At 38.2% G+C, this 15,632-nt stretch overlaps 1 protein-coding gene across 2 annotated transcripts in view; it reads right to left on the reverse strand.

The window, feature by feature from the left end:
* The window catches only part of pdzd8 (PDZ domain containing 8), a 69,975-nt gene that overhangs the window by 27,787 nt on the left and 26,556 nt on the right, over positions 1–15,632 (reverse strand). The window contains exons 2-3 of one of the 2 annotated variants that reach the window (XM_051646508.1): positions 14,468–14,593; positions 11,389–11,491 (exon numbers count right to left, since the gene is read on the reverse strand). In XM_051646508.1, the coding sequence (XP_051502468.1) occupies positions 11,389–11,491; positions 14,468–14,593 (229 nt within the window). The remainder of the gene's footprint in view (positions 1–11,388; positions 11,492–14,467; positions 14,594–15,632) is intronic. The other variant, XM_051646510.1, reaches the window with a different exon arrangement.

Consider the following 15,632-nt stretch of genomic DNA (forward strand, 5'->3'; position numbering starts at 1 on the left):
AAACAAGTGAAAAAATCTACCAGTGCTGAAGAAGTAATTCAAAGTATTTAGAATACGTTACTGACCTTGAGTAATCGTTACAAATTACATTTTACAGCATGCATTCTGTAATCTGTAGTGGAATACATTTCCAAATTAACCTTCCCAACCCTGCGCGTGTACAGTGTGTCTCTCACTGTATATGGTGTTACTAACAATTAGTTGTCCAGTACGGTTCTGTTGACACAGCACAGGTTTGCTGAGAATGCGGTTGTGAGACCTCAAAAATTGCAGATGTCATTTCGGTTATAGAATGTGGTTGTCACATCTGTAAATAACCATCCTGTGTGTGAACATTATCGTATTAAGCTCTCAAAACAGGACTGACAACCGTATTCTGCTGCTGTGTGAATGTGGACATAGATATATATCTAACTCGCTCTGGCTTTCAAGAAACAGGAAAACTTCCCAACTTTAAATAAATAAATAATTACGTGTAGGATGTTTGCGAAGAGGGATTTACAGGCAGATTTCAGATATAAAATCAGTGATTGAATGACTACTGTTTACTCATAAAACTTTATGATTTTCTATTCAATCAATACGCACACTGGAATGTTTGGGCAGAGCAATAAGGCGGCGCAGTGGCTTCACTGTTATAACGTCATCAGCAATCCAGTTCTATATTATACAGTAAATCAGTGGTCACGACCAAAAGTAGGTGCAGGTGTGTTTGGATTTGAACGAACAATGCCATGGTTCTCCCTCCATGGAATCTTTTTTTCAAAACAAATACTATAATTTATTTTTATTTTTTAGAAAGACTCTACATTGACCTTGTAACAGTAATGAGGAGCCTTCCATGGTCTTACCTGTGCTTATATGGCATTGCACTGTAAATATAAGGGCAATTAAATAAAAGGCTTTAAAGTCTGGACATCCAAGACCTATGACATCAACAACTAAAATAATGTCACTTAATTCATGCCCTTATACTTGAAATCATGAACAAAACTATGGAAGAAAAAAGAAAATGTGACCAGGCTACATTATTTACAGTTTACGTTTTTTTACTTGGGTCACCACTTAATGTCAAATGTCAAATCTGGGTCAAGTGTATGTTTCCTTTTTTTCTTTTCTTTTTTTTCTCCCCTTTTCTCTCCAGTTTGGAGAATGCCCAATTCCCATTGTGCTCTAAGTCCTCGTGGTGGCGTTGTGACTTGCCTTAATCCGGGTGGCGCAGGACGAACCTCAGTTGCCTCCGGTCTGAGACCGTCAATCCGCGCATCTTATCACGTGGCTTGTTGAGCGTGTTATCACGGAGATGTAGCGTGTGTGGAGGCTTCATGCTATTCTCTGCGGCATCCACGCACAACTTACCACGCGCTCCACCGAGAGCAAGAACCACATTATAGCGACCACGAGGAGGTTACCCCAAGTGACTCTACCTTCCCTAGCAATCGGGCCAATTTGGTTGCTTAGGAGACCTGACTGGAGTCACTCAGCACGCCCTGGATTCGAACTTGTGACTCCAGGGGTGGTAGTCAGCATCAATACTCACTGAGCTACCCAGGCCCCCAAGTGTATGTTTCTTGTATGTGTATGTTTGCAAGAGTATTCCTCTGTCAAAAGGGAGGGAAACTTTGTTCATATATTAGAACCAACAAACCCAACCTGACCTCAGATCAGTGTATGAGACTGTTGACGTGGGCTGGAAATGGACATTGGTGGGTGTGTGAACTGCAGGGTCGTGCAGGTCGGCAGAGAGAACGGCTGGACCGGTAGGTGATAAGAACAAATGAAAAGAACCCAGAGGAACAGTATCACACTGTTATCAGTAATAACTAAGTTAGACTCTCTGCACCAGAGTCGTAGACTAAAAAAATATGCTCAGTCCCACACTTCAACATTTAAATTGCTTGTGTTGAAACAATACCCCAGCATGCACACAAAAACCTCTTAAGCGAGGTACAAGATGGTTTTACCATGGTTTTTTTTCAGCCTGTTTGCAAAATATATGTTGCATGTTCAGACAACACAGTGTACATTTACAAATTTGTTTATGATATGAGAAATGTAAGAGAGAGATGAGGAAAAAAAGCAAAAATAAAAACAATGAGCTGATAGAAAGTTCCTATGAAGCGAGGGAGAAAGCGATGAAAGGTGGAAGAAAACGAGAGCAAGAGAAGGATAGAAAGACAATGACCTTTTCCGGATGATATCAGTACTAATCCTGTGTTTGAATCCCTGCTGAGGTCTCGAAATCTGCGAGCCTGGGAGAAGCTGATAAACATACGGAAAACACGCACAGCAACCACTGTGCATCTCCAGACACAACTCTGTATTTTAAATAATCATAACTGCATTTGTGCACGTAAATCTGGGCAACGATGCAAAAACACACTTATGCCTGCATACACACACTCTGCAATACAGGTTCTCCTACACACTTCATGTCACTGGTTATATGATTAGTTAATGCCATAAATGTGAACCCTTAAGTCGATGTAGAGTCATCAAGAGCATGCTGTGTCAGTGGTGATGTATGCCTGTTCCGGTGATGTTAACTAGAGAGGACTCGAATGGCTTTATCTCATCTGTGCGATGCATGGTTAGATTTAAATGTTTTTTTATAGTTGTTTCTTTTACTAAACACGCTGTGAAAGGATTTTGCTGCTGTACACTTCATGACTAAACTAAACAATGGCCACGTACAAAAATAAATTCAGTTGTCAGTTTACCTTTTAGTGCTTAATCCTGTTCTGTACACACACAAGCTGATAAAATACGGGAGTGACAACTGCATTCTACAACCAAATTAACTCCCGAGAAATTCATGTAGTGACAACCGCATTTTCAAAAATTCGTGATTAATGGTGCTTGTGAGATTTGTCTGTCTTCTCCTGGTGTAAATCGCACTTACAGACGTATGCGTCTTCATTTATTCATATATTATAGTCTCTTTCTCATCTGTAGTTTCTCTCATCAGAACAATCTAGGGGTAACGCGTACAGTACAGTCCAGAGCGCGCACACGCGCTGTTTACAACAGCCATTTGTACGCGCATTAAAAAAAACACAGCGATTCTGTCAACGGCAGCTAATTAAACATTATCGTATGATAATACATTTCTTGTGGATATTCTCTTTGCTCAAAAACAGCGATCATAAATTGGACTAAACTGGTGGCATTCATGTTTCACAGGCGTAATGCGCTGCAGTCTTGCTATGGCTACACAATCAAAATTTGTGTGTGTGTGTTTGCCTATTTATGTGAAAAATAAAAAGGGGGCTAAAAGTATGGTTTTTGAAAACTTTATCATTTCGTAGCTTAATTCTGTTGTTAAAGGTGCAGTATGTAAGACTCAGAAACCCTTGTTATTAATGACACCTGTGACCAGCTACCTGTTGCTCGTGCTCGTGCACACACTCCATAGGGACGCGAGTATCAACCAAAACAATGCCGTAACGAACAAGAGACAACGTGATTCACTGGCATCATGCTGACAGAGGTAGCATAATTAAAATTACACAGTTATGATTGTTTTACTACAAACTTTGAGACTGTATATTATATTTGACTCTCCAGTGCTGGAGCAGGGCTAAAACAAAGTGTGGATATAGGTCTGACTATGCGAGACTGTAGTTTGAAGTAATCACTTTTCTTTGCATGATACATTGACTGCATTTATACGATAGCCTATGTCGGCGTTAGCTAACTAGCCAGATTTTTCAATAGCTGTTAGCTAAATTTGGTGGATGATGACAGTAGCTGTTTATAAAATAGACTGTACATTATAAATATGTTGACACAATTCAGTATCGATGTGATTCCATCACAACTGTCATTTTGATATACACTATATTGCCAAAAGTATTCGCTCACCCATCCAAATAATTGAATTCAGGTGTTCCAATCACTTTCATGGCCACAGGTGTATAAAATGAAGCACCTAGGCATGCAGACTGCTTCTACAAACATTTGTGAAAGAATGGGCCGCTCTCAGGAGCTCAGTGAATTCCAGCGTGGTACTGTGATAGGATACCACCTGTGCAACAAGTCCAGTCGTGAAATTTCCTCGCTACTAAATATTCCACAGTCAACTGTCAGTGGTATTATAACAAAGTGGAAGCGATTGGGAATGACAGCAACTCAGCCATGAAGTGGTAGGCCACATAAAATGACAGAGCGGGGTCAGCGGATGCTGAGGCGCATAGTGCGCAGAGGTCGCCAATTTTCTGCAGAGTCAATCGCTACAGACCTCCAAAGTTCATGTGGCCTTCAGATTAGCTCAAGAACAGTGCGTAGAGAGCTTCATGGAATGGGTTTCCATGGCTGAGCAGCTGCATCCAAGCCATACATCACCAAGTGCAATGCAAAGCGTCGGATGCAGTGGTGTAAAGCACACCGCCACTGGACTCTACAGCAGTGGAGACGCGTTCTCTGGAGTGACGAATCACGCTTCTCCATCTGGCAATCTGATGGACGAGTCTGGGTTTGGTGGTTGCCAGGAGAACGGTACTTGTCTGACTGCATTGTGCCAACTGTGAAGTTTGGTGGAGGGGGGGATTATGGTGTGGGGTTGTTTTTCAGGAGCTGAGCTTGGCCCCTTAGTTCCAGTGAAAGGAACTCTGAATGCTTCAGCATACCAAGAGATTTTGGACAATTCCATGCTCCCAACTTTGTGGGAACAGTTTGGGGATGGCCCCTTCCTGTTCCAACATGACTGCGCACCAGTGCACGAAGCAAGGTCCATAAAGACATGGATGAACGAGTTTGGTGTGGAAGAACTTGACTAGCCTGCACAGAGTCCTGACCTCAACCCGATAGAGCACTTTTGGGATGAATTAGAGCGAAGACTGCGAGCCAGGCCTTCTCGTCCAACATCAGTGTCTGACCTCACAAATGCGCTTCTGGAAGAATGGTCAAACATTCCCATAAACACACTCCTAAACCTTGTGGAAAGCCTTCCCAGAAGAGTTGAAGCTGTTATAGCTGCAAAGGGTGGGCCGACGTCATATTAAACCCTATGGATTAAGAATGGGATGTCACTTAAGTTCATATGCATCTAAAGGCAGATGAGCGAATACTTTTGGCAGTATAGTGTATCTATGCGCTATTGTTTTAAAATAATAGATTGTATATATTTTCTGTATAACCAAGTTATGTTACACTAATGAATGGGTCTTTTTGCATTATCTTGAACATTGTCTAGCATTCATTTCATGTGTTATTATAGTTTAGCTAAAATTAAACCGATCAATCCTTATGGCACTATATTTCACATGCTTTGCAGTTATGTAAGCTTACCTGTCCAATAAGAAGAACGCCAATTCAGGGTCGGTTTTGATCCCCAAAACCGAACGAAGGTCCCTCCAGGAATCAAATGCCCTGCCGATGTTCACTCTAGTTTTCGCTCGACCACGATCACGTTCCCGCTTAGCCAGACAGGATTCAATAGAGAAATGTTTTAGTTTGTTTTGTTGGCTTACTCGGAGTTTGTGTAGGAGTCAGTGTTGTGCTGGGAGCCAGACGTTTACTGGATTCCATCTCTAAGATAACGTTACATAGTGTTGCAGTTTGTTGTCGCTGTTGAATAGCAGAAGAGACGTACTGAGGCAAGGCTCTTGGGAGCGCGCATAAACGTCACATTCTTTGGATTTTCCCGGCAAAAGCAACCCCCTCCCTTCGCATGAAAATCAGTCTACAGGCTTTAATAGGCAACCTAGGAAGTCCGGGAAGGGCTCATTTTTTAAGTTGCATAACAAACCGTTCACACATTGGCAAAAAATAAGACAAATATTATATGAAAATTGTTATATATTGCACCATTAAGGTTGTAACGGCTATTCTTTGGTATTATGGTTGGAATGCTTTGAATTTCGTATGCACTATTTGTGTTTTTTTTTTTTTTTATACATTCAGGATAATTTTCCACAATCATTGGGCTGGAAAACATAACAAATAATCTGATAACATTGTTTCCACGTGAATTTGTGATCAGATTGGATCAGATTGACTTGAAAGAGTCTGGTAGTGTATGATCCCCAGTAATCTGGCGTGTGATGCCCAGATTTTGTCTGTAGTGATTTTCAAAGTCGGTTTGTGTAATCCAGATTTTAGTCACGTAGCGTGAAATTTGGTTACAAATGCAAGTGATTTCCTCACACTGTAGTAGAGGATTTGCGCATTGAGTGAAGGATAGATCTTGGGATTTAAGAATTGATAAATGAAGATCGCAATGCATCGGGAAAAACAATATTTTTACCCACCCTTAGTATTATTGTAAGTTGACCTCCAAGTATAAGGTAAATACAAATACATGTATAAATAGTGTTTACGTTACTCATTGTGGGCCTCATTCATGAACATTTCGTAAATCTACAAAAAAAATTGGGAGTAATTTACGCGGAAAATGTAGCTTCCCGAAAACTTTACGCCGGATTCACGAAGGCTCATATTCCCCAGATTTGTTCATAAAACGTATGTTAATGAATTAAAAATATCCGTAAATAGACATGCGTGTACATTCATTCACAATTATCATAATCCACGCCCATGAAATGCCATTTAAGGAAGGCCTCAGACTCGCTACTGAATGAGAATAGGAACCTTTTCACATCTATGTGAACAGTAATAAAAGTTTTTTTTTTCTTCTTTATATGGAGTGCATTCACATCGTAAAATATTGATTTATCAAGCACTCGCATGTTCGTTCTGAAAAGAAAGTGAGGAACTTACAGTCATCGCATGCTTTTGCTGTCATCAGAGGTTCTTTTGTGAATTAAATAGTCCAAGAGGTCAATAAAAATGGTTTGACATGAAGCTTTAGTGTAAAAAAAATATATACATATATTTAGTTCACACCAGCAGGAGGACGTCCACCAATTCTCTGGTTCAGTTGATCACATTGACAGCGTCATTGGAGAAACTTCTAGTAAATCCAAGACTGTAACAGTGATATACTTACAAAAGATATTACAGATTTGCAAGCTACGAGAACAGGCTTTTTTTTCTTTCCCCTGTTGTATTGTGTATCCACCTGCCTCTATACGTTTATTTATGGGTTTAACAGCATTATCATTGACCATATGTTATCAACTGAATATGATTTACCAATGCCTATACTAAATTACGAAACCTAAATTATAGAGCTCATACCAATAAAAAAAAGTCCAGCCAGTCATGTTAGAGGGCATAATTTTTTTTCTTCGAGAAATTCAAACGCAAACTGCGTCTTTCCATGAACCTTTCACCCCATGTCAAGAACTTCTGCTGGAAAAACGATAAGCAGTGTTGGGGAAAAAATTATACTTTAAAAAATAAATGCAAGCAGCAAAGAAATGCTTTTTAAATAATAGCTTTTTTCTTTTTATTATTTGTTATTTTTGAAGGTTAATTTCACTCTGTGGTGAGCAGGGTGGGGCTGAGCGGCATCTGGGCAGAGCGAGGCTGGGAAGATAAGTGGTGAATGAGTTCCACCTGTGTGCCACACCGGTCTCGCATTCCAGTGAGGGGCAGCGGGAGTATTTAAGGAGAGGAGACAGCGGCAGACGGGGAGAGAGAGACACACGGAGCTGTGTGTGTGTGTGTTCGGCGTGTCTGCGGGGAAGCAGCACGTGAAGTTGTTTTATGTTATGTTTAAGAAATTAATGTCTACGTGTTTGTCAAACCGGTCCCAGCTTCCCTCTTTCCCATCCATGAATAGTTACACACTCATTTAATTATTAATTTTTTTCATTACTTGTTTAATTTTACTTCTATCAAAATGTGGTCATAGCAGTTTGTCTGAAAGAACATGTTCAGATGACTTACACACATGGTCAGGAGCAGGTGTAAATTTTGTTTGTACCGACTAACGTTTTGAAAATACAAAAACTTTCATGAATACTAAAATTTATGTCAGACAGAATGATTTGCACAAAAAAATCTCATGAATGAAGCCCATTATACCCTCAGACGTCTGATGAAATCTAGTCTATTTGCTTTGCCATGTTTGAGTTTAGAATGAAGTTTACACATATTTTACTTCAAAACCTGGATATAGCAGTAGGTACACGAGTTGATACCAATCACACTGTCTGACATTACATATATATTATATCTATCATCTAGCATCATGATCACACAGGAAGTTTTCATGTTGTTTCCGATAGTTCCAGTACCCTAGGATCAGGCCACATTATTCCGACTTACTGACAAGCGGCTTCTCCCATCAGAAATGTTTGCATCGGCTCCTGTGTGTTTACCTTCATCTGTGGCACGACTGGAAACATGTTGCATCAGCAGCATAGGAGACCTGGGTCCTGATCCTGTGTTGAAACCAGGCAGTCATCGTGTTCGCATAACCAGTGACGAGCACGATTAAGAGATTACATTTTTCTCTCTAACATTAAATTTTTACACCACTGATGGTTAGGTTTAGGTTTGGGTTGGTCGGTACATTTTATAAAATATGCATTCCTCTCCAGTGTATTACAGCCAGGGTGCGGGCACCCCGTGCCACTGCCCATGTCACCCATGCCTAAATCTGCTCACAGGTGCCCATACGCCAAATAACACTTACCGCTTTGGCCACTGGGGGCAGTGTCTCGCATTTAGGTAAGCATAGCCTAGTTTTAGCTTACTGATTTCACTGTGAGATCAGTCTGGATCTACAGCAGCATGAGGTAATTTTGTTTGATTGCAATCTTTTGTGATTTAGACTTTTTTCAGATAAATGTTAAAGCTTTTTTTTTTGGCAATAATTACCACACTTTACATTCATGACAAGCAAGACAATGTCAAAGAAAGGCCTAATATGTCAAAACCTAAAAAAAATAACCAAACAGATTGTGAGATTAAATATATGTGGAGATATATAAAAAAAACATTCTTCAATTTGATTTATTTTAATAGAGAGGAGAGATACAAAAACTGGAAGAGAGCAATTTAAGTTGACATTTTCTGTTAAGTTGAAATAGGTTTTTGAAGTCGTTGTTCTCTTATGTCAGCAGGAGGACACTGTAATTGTTAGCCTGATTTGTTAAAAGTATTGCAATTAGAAAAGGTTTACGATGTGTCCTTACTCCAAAAGGAACACAAATAGACATTTCTACAAAGAGAAAACTGTATATTTATTATTGACCCAAGGCATTTCACAAATCTGTCCATTTTGGTGGACAATCAACAAACCAACAAGATGTGATACAAGTTCTACAACAAACCAAAGCCTCACCAACAAAGGCCTAAATAATTTAGTACTCAATAAAAATGACTTGCTTTATAAACAAACGAACAACCCTAACTTTCACAAAAACAACTGTTATCCCTCTGCATCTTTTCTAAAATGCATTGAAAAACTAAAATACTTTCTGAACATGCTGTCATTTTCACAAGCACTCTGAACAACACTCCCAGAAGTGAAGACATGTCAGCCTGTACAGTTGAAGGGCTGTGTTGCATATCAAAGCAATGTGCACTTTTCACATTAACACTAAAGGCACACTAACACATACCTTAGAATGGCGAAATTCCGCGGGTGAAGGTGGCGTGGCGTATGCTGAGCACAGGGGCGTCAGACCGCGAGTTATGTTGGACCTGAGTAACGACCCTCACGGGAGGGGGCACCATGGAAAGGCAAAAGCAGAACATTTTACTCTGTGACCATGCACTGCACAGACCGCTATCCCTGTTGCATCTCCATGTTTACATTTACAACTGCCGCTAAAACAAACTTTGACAGGATAGATTAGCATGACAGACGCACCCCCTGTATCTGTAGTCAGAGAGTAAAGCCCGGCCATACGAGCATTCTTTATTGCACTAGCATGCTGTACCTACACCTTCCGCAAGCGACATCAATAATGATTAGTAATAGGACCACACCTAGCTTATTGGAACACAAATCTCATCCATGGTAACTAAAAATAAGCCTTTGTCATAACATAAAACGACATTATTAAAATTAAATGGAACTTGAAACATAACTATAACCCCCAATTACTTTTAAACGTGAATTAATAACACCCCCAAACAGTCCCCAAAACCTGCACAGACCAACCTAATTAATTATGCGAACACAACAGCCAATAGCAAGTCCCTAAGCAAAAACCAAAACAGAAAATACAATATTTTTTCTATGAGGTTCAGTTTCACTTTCCTGACAGAATTAATAACCTGTGTTGTTTGTCACTGATTTGCAAGGAAAAAAATAGCTAAATAATTCCACTGCCACAGTGACAAAAAATACATTTAAATAAAAAAATTATGCAAAATTCAGTTGCATGGCTTGTAAGAATTTGTTTTTATAAATAATGTAATAATAAATATTATAATTAGTTTAATAATATTTTAAGTTTATTTTTTACTCTATGCAAATGTCAGTTAGCAAGTTATGATTTGATAAAACTACCTGAGAGCAGTAAAGCCTCAGGATAGACCGAACAGCCTGGCACCCCTCTCATTTCAGAGATCTTATGGTAATCTTATGGAGAACTTATAAATTATAAATGTATAATTAATTTTGCTTGTATGCATTTATTTTGTACTAATTTATTGTTTGATTCAAATAATGTTTGTGTAAAAAAAAAAAAAAAAAAAAAAAAGGGAATTACTTATAATATAGCACGGTTAAATATACATCTAAAACCATTTATATATAACCCCCCCCACCAACCCAAATGATTTAGGGGGCCCTGACATTAAGCCCGAGGCCCAACATTTGGTGCTACGCCCCTGGTGGAGTGCATGTGAAATAAGCACAAAAAAAAAAAAAAAAACCTACTGAAATAACAATAAAACAAATAAAATAAAAAAAAGTCTTTTTATGCTGTGCTGAAAGTGAAGTTAAAAAGAAACTGACCTCTAAAATGATATCCTTGTCCATTGTGAATATTCAATGCATCTGTGTAAAAAGCACCGCCCACACAGAGGTCACTGCCAAACCAAACAACTTCTTATTGGTCAACGCAGCGATTTCGCCTGTCAAAGTTCACCAAACTTGAACTCAACAAGAAATCCGCATAGAGAAATACTTTGCCACCGGAAGTCCATTGCACAAAATTTAAGATAGCGCGAATTCCCATTGAGATGACTGTATTTCGCCCGTGGAATTTCGCCGTGCATTGGTATGTGTGACTGCGCCTTAACATTAATCACAAAGTAATTGCTTTCACTGATGAATATACTTCAATTATGACTCAATTTACTGGTTCACTGGTGTCTATGTTTGGATTGTGTCACTTTAAGGGATGTTGTCAGTCATTCATCTATACTTCCTTGATCTTTGACCCACAGCTGTCACCCTTCCAGTGATTTACACTTGCTTATGTGAAAACATGCAATAAAAGTGTTTGTATATATGTGAAAAAACAGTGAAAAAACACTGAACTGCAGCACCCACAAGCAGAGAAAGCATGTATCATTTACCTCTTTTATGGAGCTGCGAGTTTTCTCCCGCCATTCCTCAGCACTGAGTTCTAAGGTGCAGTGAACATATGTCTCCCTTTCATACGAGCCCAGGATAAACAACCTACAGAGAGAGAGAACACCAGTAATGAGATATTGCATACTCAATCTAATATACACTGGTGGCCAATAGTTTGGAATAATGTACAGATTTTGCTGTTTCGGAAGGAAATTGGTACTTTAATTCACCAAAGTGGCATTCAACTGATCACAAAGTATAGTCAGCACATTACTGATGTAAAAACAGCACCATCACTATTTGAAAAAAGTAATTTTTTATAAAATCTAGACAGGCCCCATTTCCAGCAGCCATCACTCCAACACCTTATCCTTGTTAATCATGCTAAATTGCTAATTTGGTACTAGAAAATCACTTGCCATCATATCAAACACTGCTGAAAGCTATTTGGTTCGTTAAATGAAGCTTAACATTGTTTTTGTTTTTGAGTTGCCACAGTATGCAATAGACTGACATGTCTTAAGGTCAATATTAGGTCAAAAAATGGCAAAAAAAGAAACGGCTTTCTCTAGAAACTCATCAGTCAATCATTGTTTTGAGGAATAAAGGCTATACAATGCTTGAAATTGCCAAAAAACTGAAGATTTCATACAAAGATGTACACTACAGTCTTCAAAGACAAAGGACAACTGGCTCTAACAAGGACAGAAAGAGATGTTGAAGGCCAGATGTACAACTAAACAAGAGGATAAGTACATCAGAGTCTCTAGTTTGAGAAATAGATGCCTCACATGTCCTCAGCTGACAGCTTCATTGAATTCTACCCACTCAACACCAGATTCATGTCCAACAGTAAAGAGAAGACTCAGGGGTGCAGGCCTTGTGGGAAGAATTGCAAAGAAACAGACACTTTTGAAACAGAAAATCAAAAAGAAAAGGTTAGAGTGGGCAAAGAAACACAGACATTGAACAACAGATAATTGGAAAAGAGTGTTATGGATCTTAACCCCATTGAGCTTTTGTGGGATCAGCTAGACTGTAAGGTGCGTGAGAAGTGCCCGACAAGACAGCCACATCTATGACAAGTGCTAAAGGAAGTGTGGGGTGAAATGTCACCTGAGTATCTGGACAAACTGACAGTTAGAATGCCAAGGATCTGCAAAGCTGTCATTGCTGCACGTGGAGGATTTTTTTGATGAGAACTCTTTGAAGTAGTTTAAGAAGTTCTGAACATTTTTTTCAAATTTTAATAGTAATTTTTCACGTTATTAATGTGCTGACTATACATTGTGATCAGTTGAATATGCTTTTTAAACAGTATTGAAGGAGTTCTTATCTATGTTGGGCACTTAGTGGCTGCTTTTCTTTATTATTTAGTCCAAGTCATCAATTTCAAAAACTTTTTTTTTTTAAATTACATTTTAGTTTTATAATTAAATAAATTAATATGGTGGCACAATTATATTTTTGTCTACAAAACTAATTTCAAACATTTAAGCATACACCTTCAGATCAAAAGATTTTTAAGATCATGAGAAACATTTCAGTCAAGTGTTTCAAAACTTTTGACCGGTAGAATGTGTGTGTGTGTGTGTGTGTGTGTGTATGTATGTATGTATATATATATATATTTGAATTCATATCATGACTGAAACTGTATTATATAAACGAAAACCAGACATGGTGTTGCAATACAATAAAAGCGTTAAAAACCTTAAAAACGTTTTTAAGCTACTGCTGCCCTCTGCTGGCTAAACATGAAATATTCTGTGTATGTGTATATATATATATATATATATATATATATATATATATATATATATATATATATATATATAAAAATAAACAATATATATATATATATATATATATAAAATAAACAAAGTAAATTCTATTTATTTTACTACATAGTACATTGCAAATAAATATTAGGGCTGTTAAAAATAACAATATGATAATAATAATAAAGAACAGATATGACGAATCGTCGCAATATGTTTTAGAACAATCAAGAAGAAAACACATAATCTGAGATTGCCTTTGATTCCACAATTTGACTGAATAAATCAAGTCTTCAGTGTGTATATGTAAAAACATGACAATTTCCACTGCCAAAAAAGGAAAATACTAAACATACAGTTCTTCCATCACATACCTACTAGTAATTCTAAACACTGATTCATCTTAAGTCCACTGCTGCCCTCTGGTGGTTGAAAGGCTTCTGTACATTTGTAATATAAATGGTAAAGTGCAAACACACACTGGACCTAGATGACAGTTCCTTCAGCATGTTTACTGGAATCTCTGATCAACTTGGTGCCATATGTTAAGATCCAGTGTATATGGACTATAAACAGTGAAGTTTGGTATGTGATTGTCAGAGTCTCTGCATTATTAATAACAAGCCCTTCACAAACAATATTTTACTCTGATACTAATCAGACAAAAACACAATAGACACACAATGGTGAGACGAAAGCAGCTTTGTGTGTCTGAGTATTCTCAAAACAGCAGCTTGCAGCCAAACATTTAAAATTTCATTGGCTCAAAGGGTGTGTATCAGAAGGGTGTGTATGTCTGTTAGAGAGTTTTGTGTCTCAAATGCGTAAGAAAAAAGGAAATTGTACCACACAGAACAGAGGTCTCTTTCTATCGCCTGATTCTTTACATGAATGTCACTGTACTATACTGGACTTTATATGTACCACCTAAGACTTGAGTACATTTGAATAAACCATGTGTGTAACACACAAAAGAACGCACAAACAATGCACTAATGTATGTGGCAGGTGTGTATATGTACACACCTGTTGAAAACAGGCTAACAGTACATGCTGTTTCATTATAATTTAATATGCCTGATCCATAATGACACTGAAAACAGCACAGGAGACACAGAGCAAATTGCTATAAAACTACAACAGCACACTGATGAGGGTTTCTACCCAGCACACAGTGCCAAAAGGGCTAAAGTACTTCATTTAAGGCCTGATCCACAATGTTTTCTTTGCCAAAACAGAGAAGATTCAAAAGAAAAGGTTGATTCTGTCACACACCAACAGGAGCCAGCTGCTGCATTACCTGCTACATTCAACAAGTGTGACACGTAGACGTCCCTCCACCAATAGGGTGTCTCTGATGGAGAGGTCCAAGTCACATGATGATGCGAGTGGTGGCTGCACTTGGAAGGGAAAGAAAGGCTTGTACCTGTCAATGGAAAAACAGACAGAATCATGAGCCAACCAGCGAACAGCCTTGACATAAATAATGTCCACAAATATTAGTTCATTCATTACAAAACAATAATGCCTGTCTGCAGACATATGTGATTTTAAAAAGTGAGGTCAATGGGAAATAGTTTCAAAGCAAGTGGTCATTTCGGGCATGTAATCCATTCACCTAGCGCTATACAAGAAAAACATGCATTTCAGCTGTATGTGTGTGTGTGTGTGTGTGTGTGTGTATTTCAGAACTGTGTGTAAAGAGCAGAAGAGCAGTTAAATGCCGCTGCAAGAATCTTTAGGCCATTTGAAATTATGCAAATCATCAGAGAGGAAGGAATTCAGGCAAAATTAAGGACAAAAAGTTAAAATATGTTAAATATGTCAGACTCAATCAGGCTGAAATTAATCCTCATTAACCCCTCTTACCCAACAATGATACTCTTCTTGTTCCAAATACGAATTTATTCATATGTGGTACTCAAAAAGAGATGTTAGGTACAATGTTAGTTACACTATTTACTTTTATTGCATCTTAATACCATACAATGAAAGTAAAAGGTCACTGAGGATTACATCTCCTTTTGGTGTTCCACGGAACAAAAAAAAGTTGCGCAGATTTGGAACGACATGAAGTAGGTAATTGATGATGGAATTTTAAAGGAATAGTTCACCCAAAAATGAAAATTCTCTCATCATTTACTCACCCTCATGCCATCCCAGATGTACATGACTTTCCTTCTTCAGCAGAACACAATTTTTAGAAGAATATTTCAGCTCTGGAGGTCCACGCAATGCAAGTGAATGGTGATTAGACTGTTTTAGCTCCAAAAATCACGAAGGAAACATTAAAGTAATCCGTATGACACCAGTGTTTAAATCCATGTCTTCAGAAGCAATATAATAGTGTGGGTGAGAAACAAAACAATATTTAAGTATTTTTTACTCTAAATCTCCACTTTAACTTTCAGATGTAAAAGTGAAAGTGGAGATTTAGAGTAAAAAATATCTAAAATTTAGATCTG

Source organism: Myxocyprinus asiaticus, chromosome 20 (assembly GCF_019703515.2).
Source record: "Myxocyprinus asiaticus isolate MX2 ecotype Aquarium Trade chromosome 20, UBuf_Myxa_2, whole genome shotgun sequence".
Lineage (NCBI taxonomy): Eukaryota > Metazoa > Chordata > Actinopteri > Cypriniformes > Catostomidae > Myxocyprinus > Myxocyprinus asiaticus.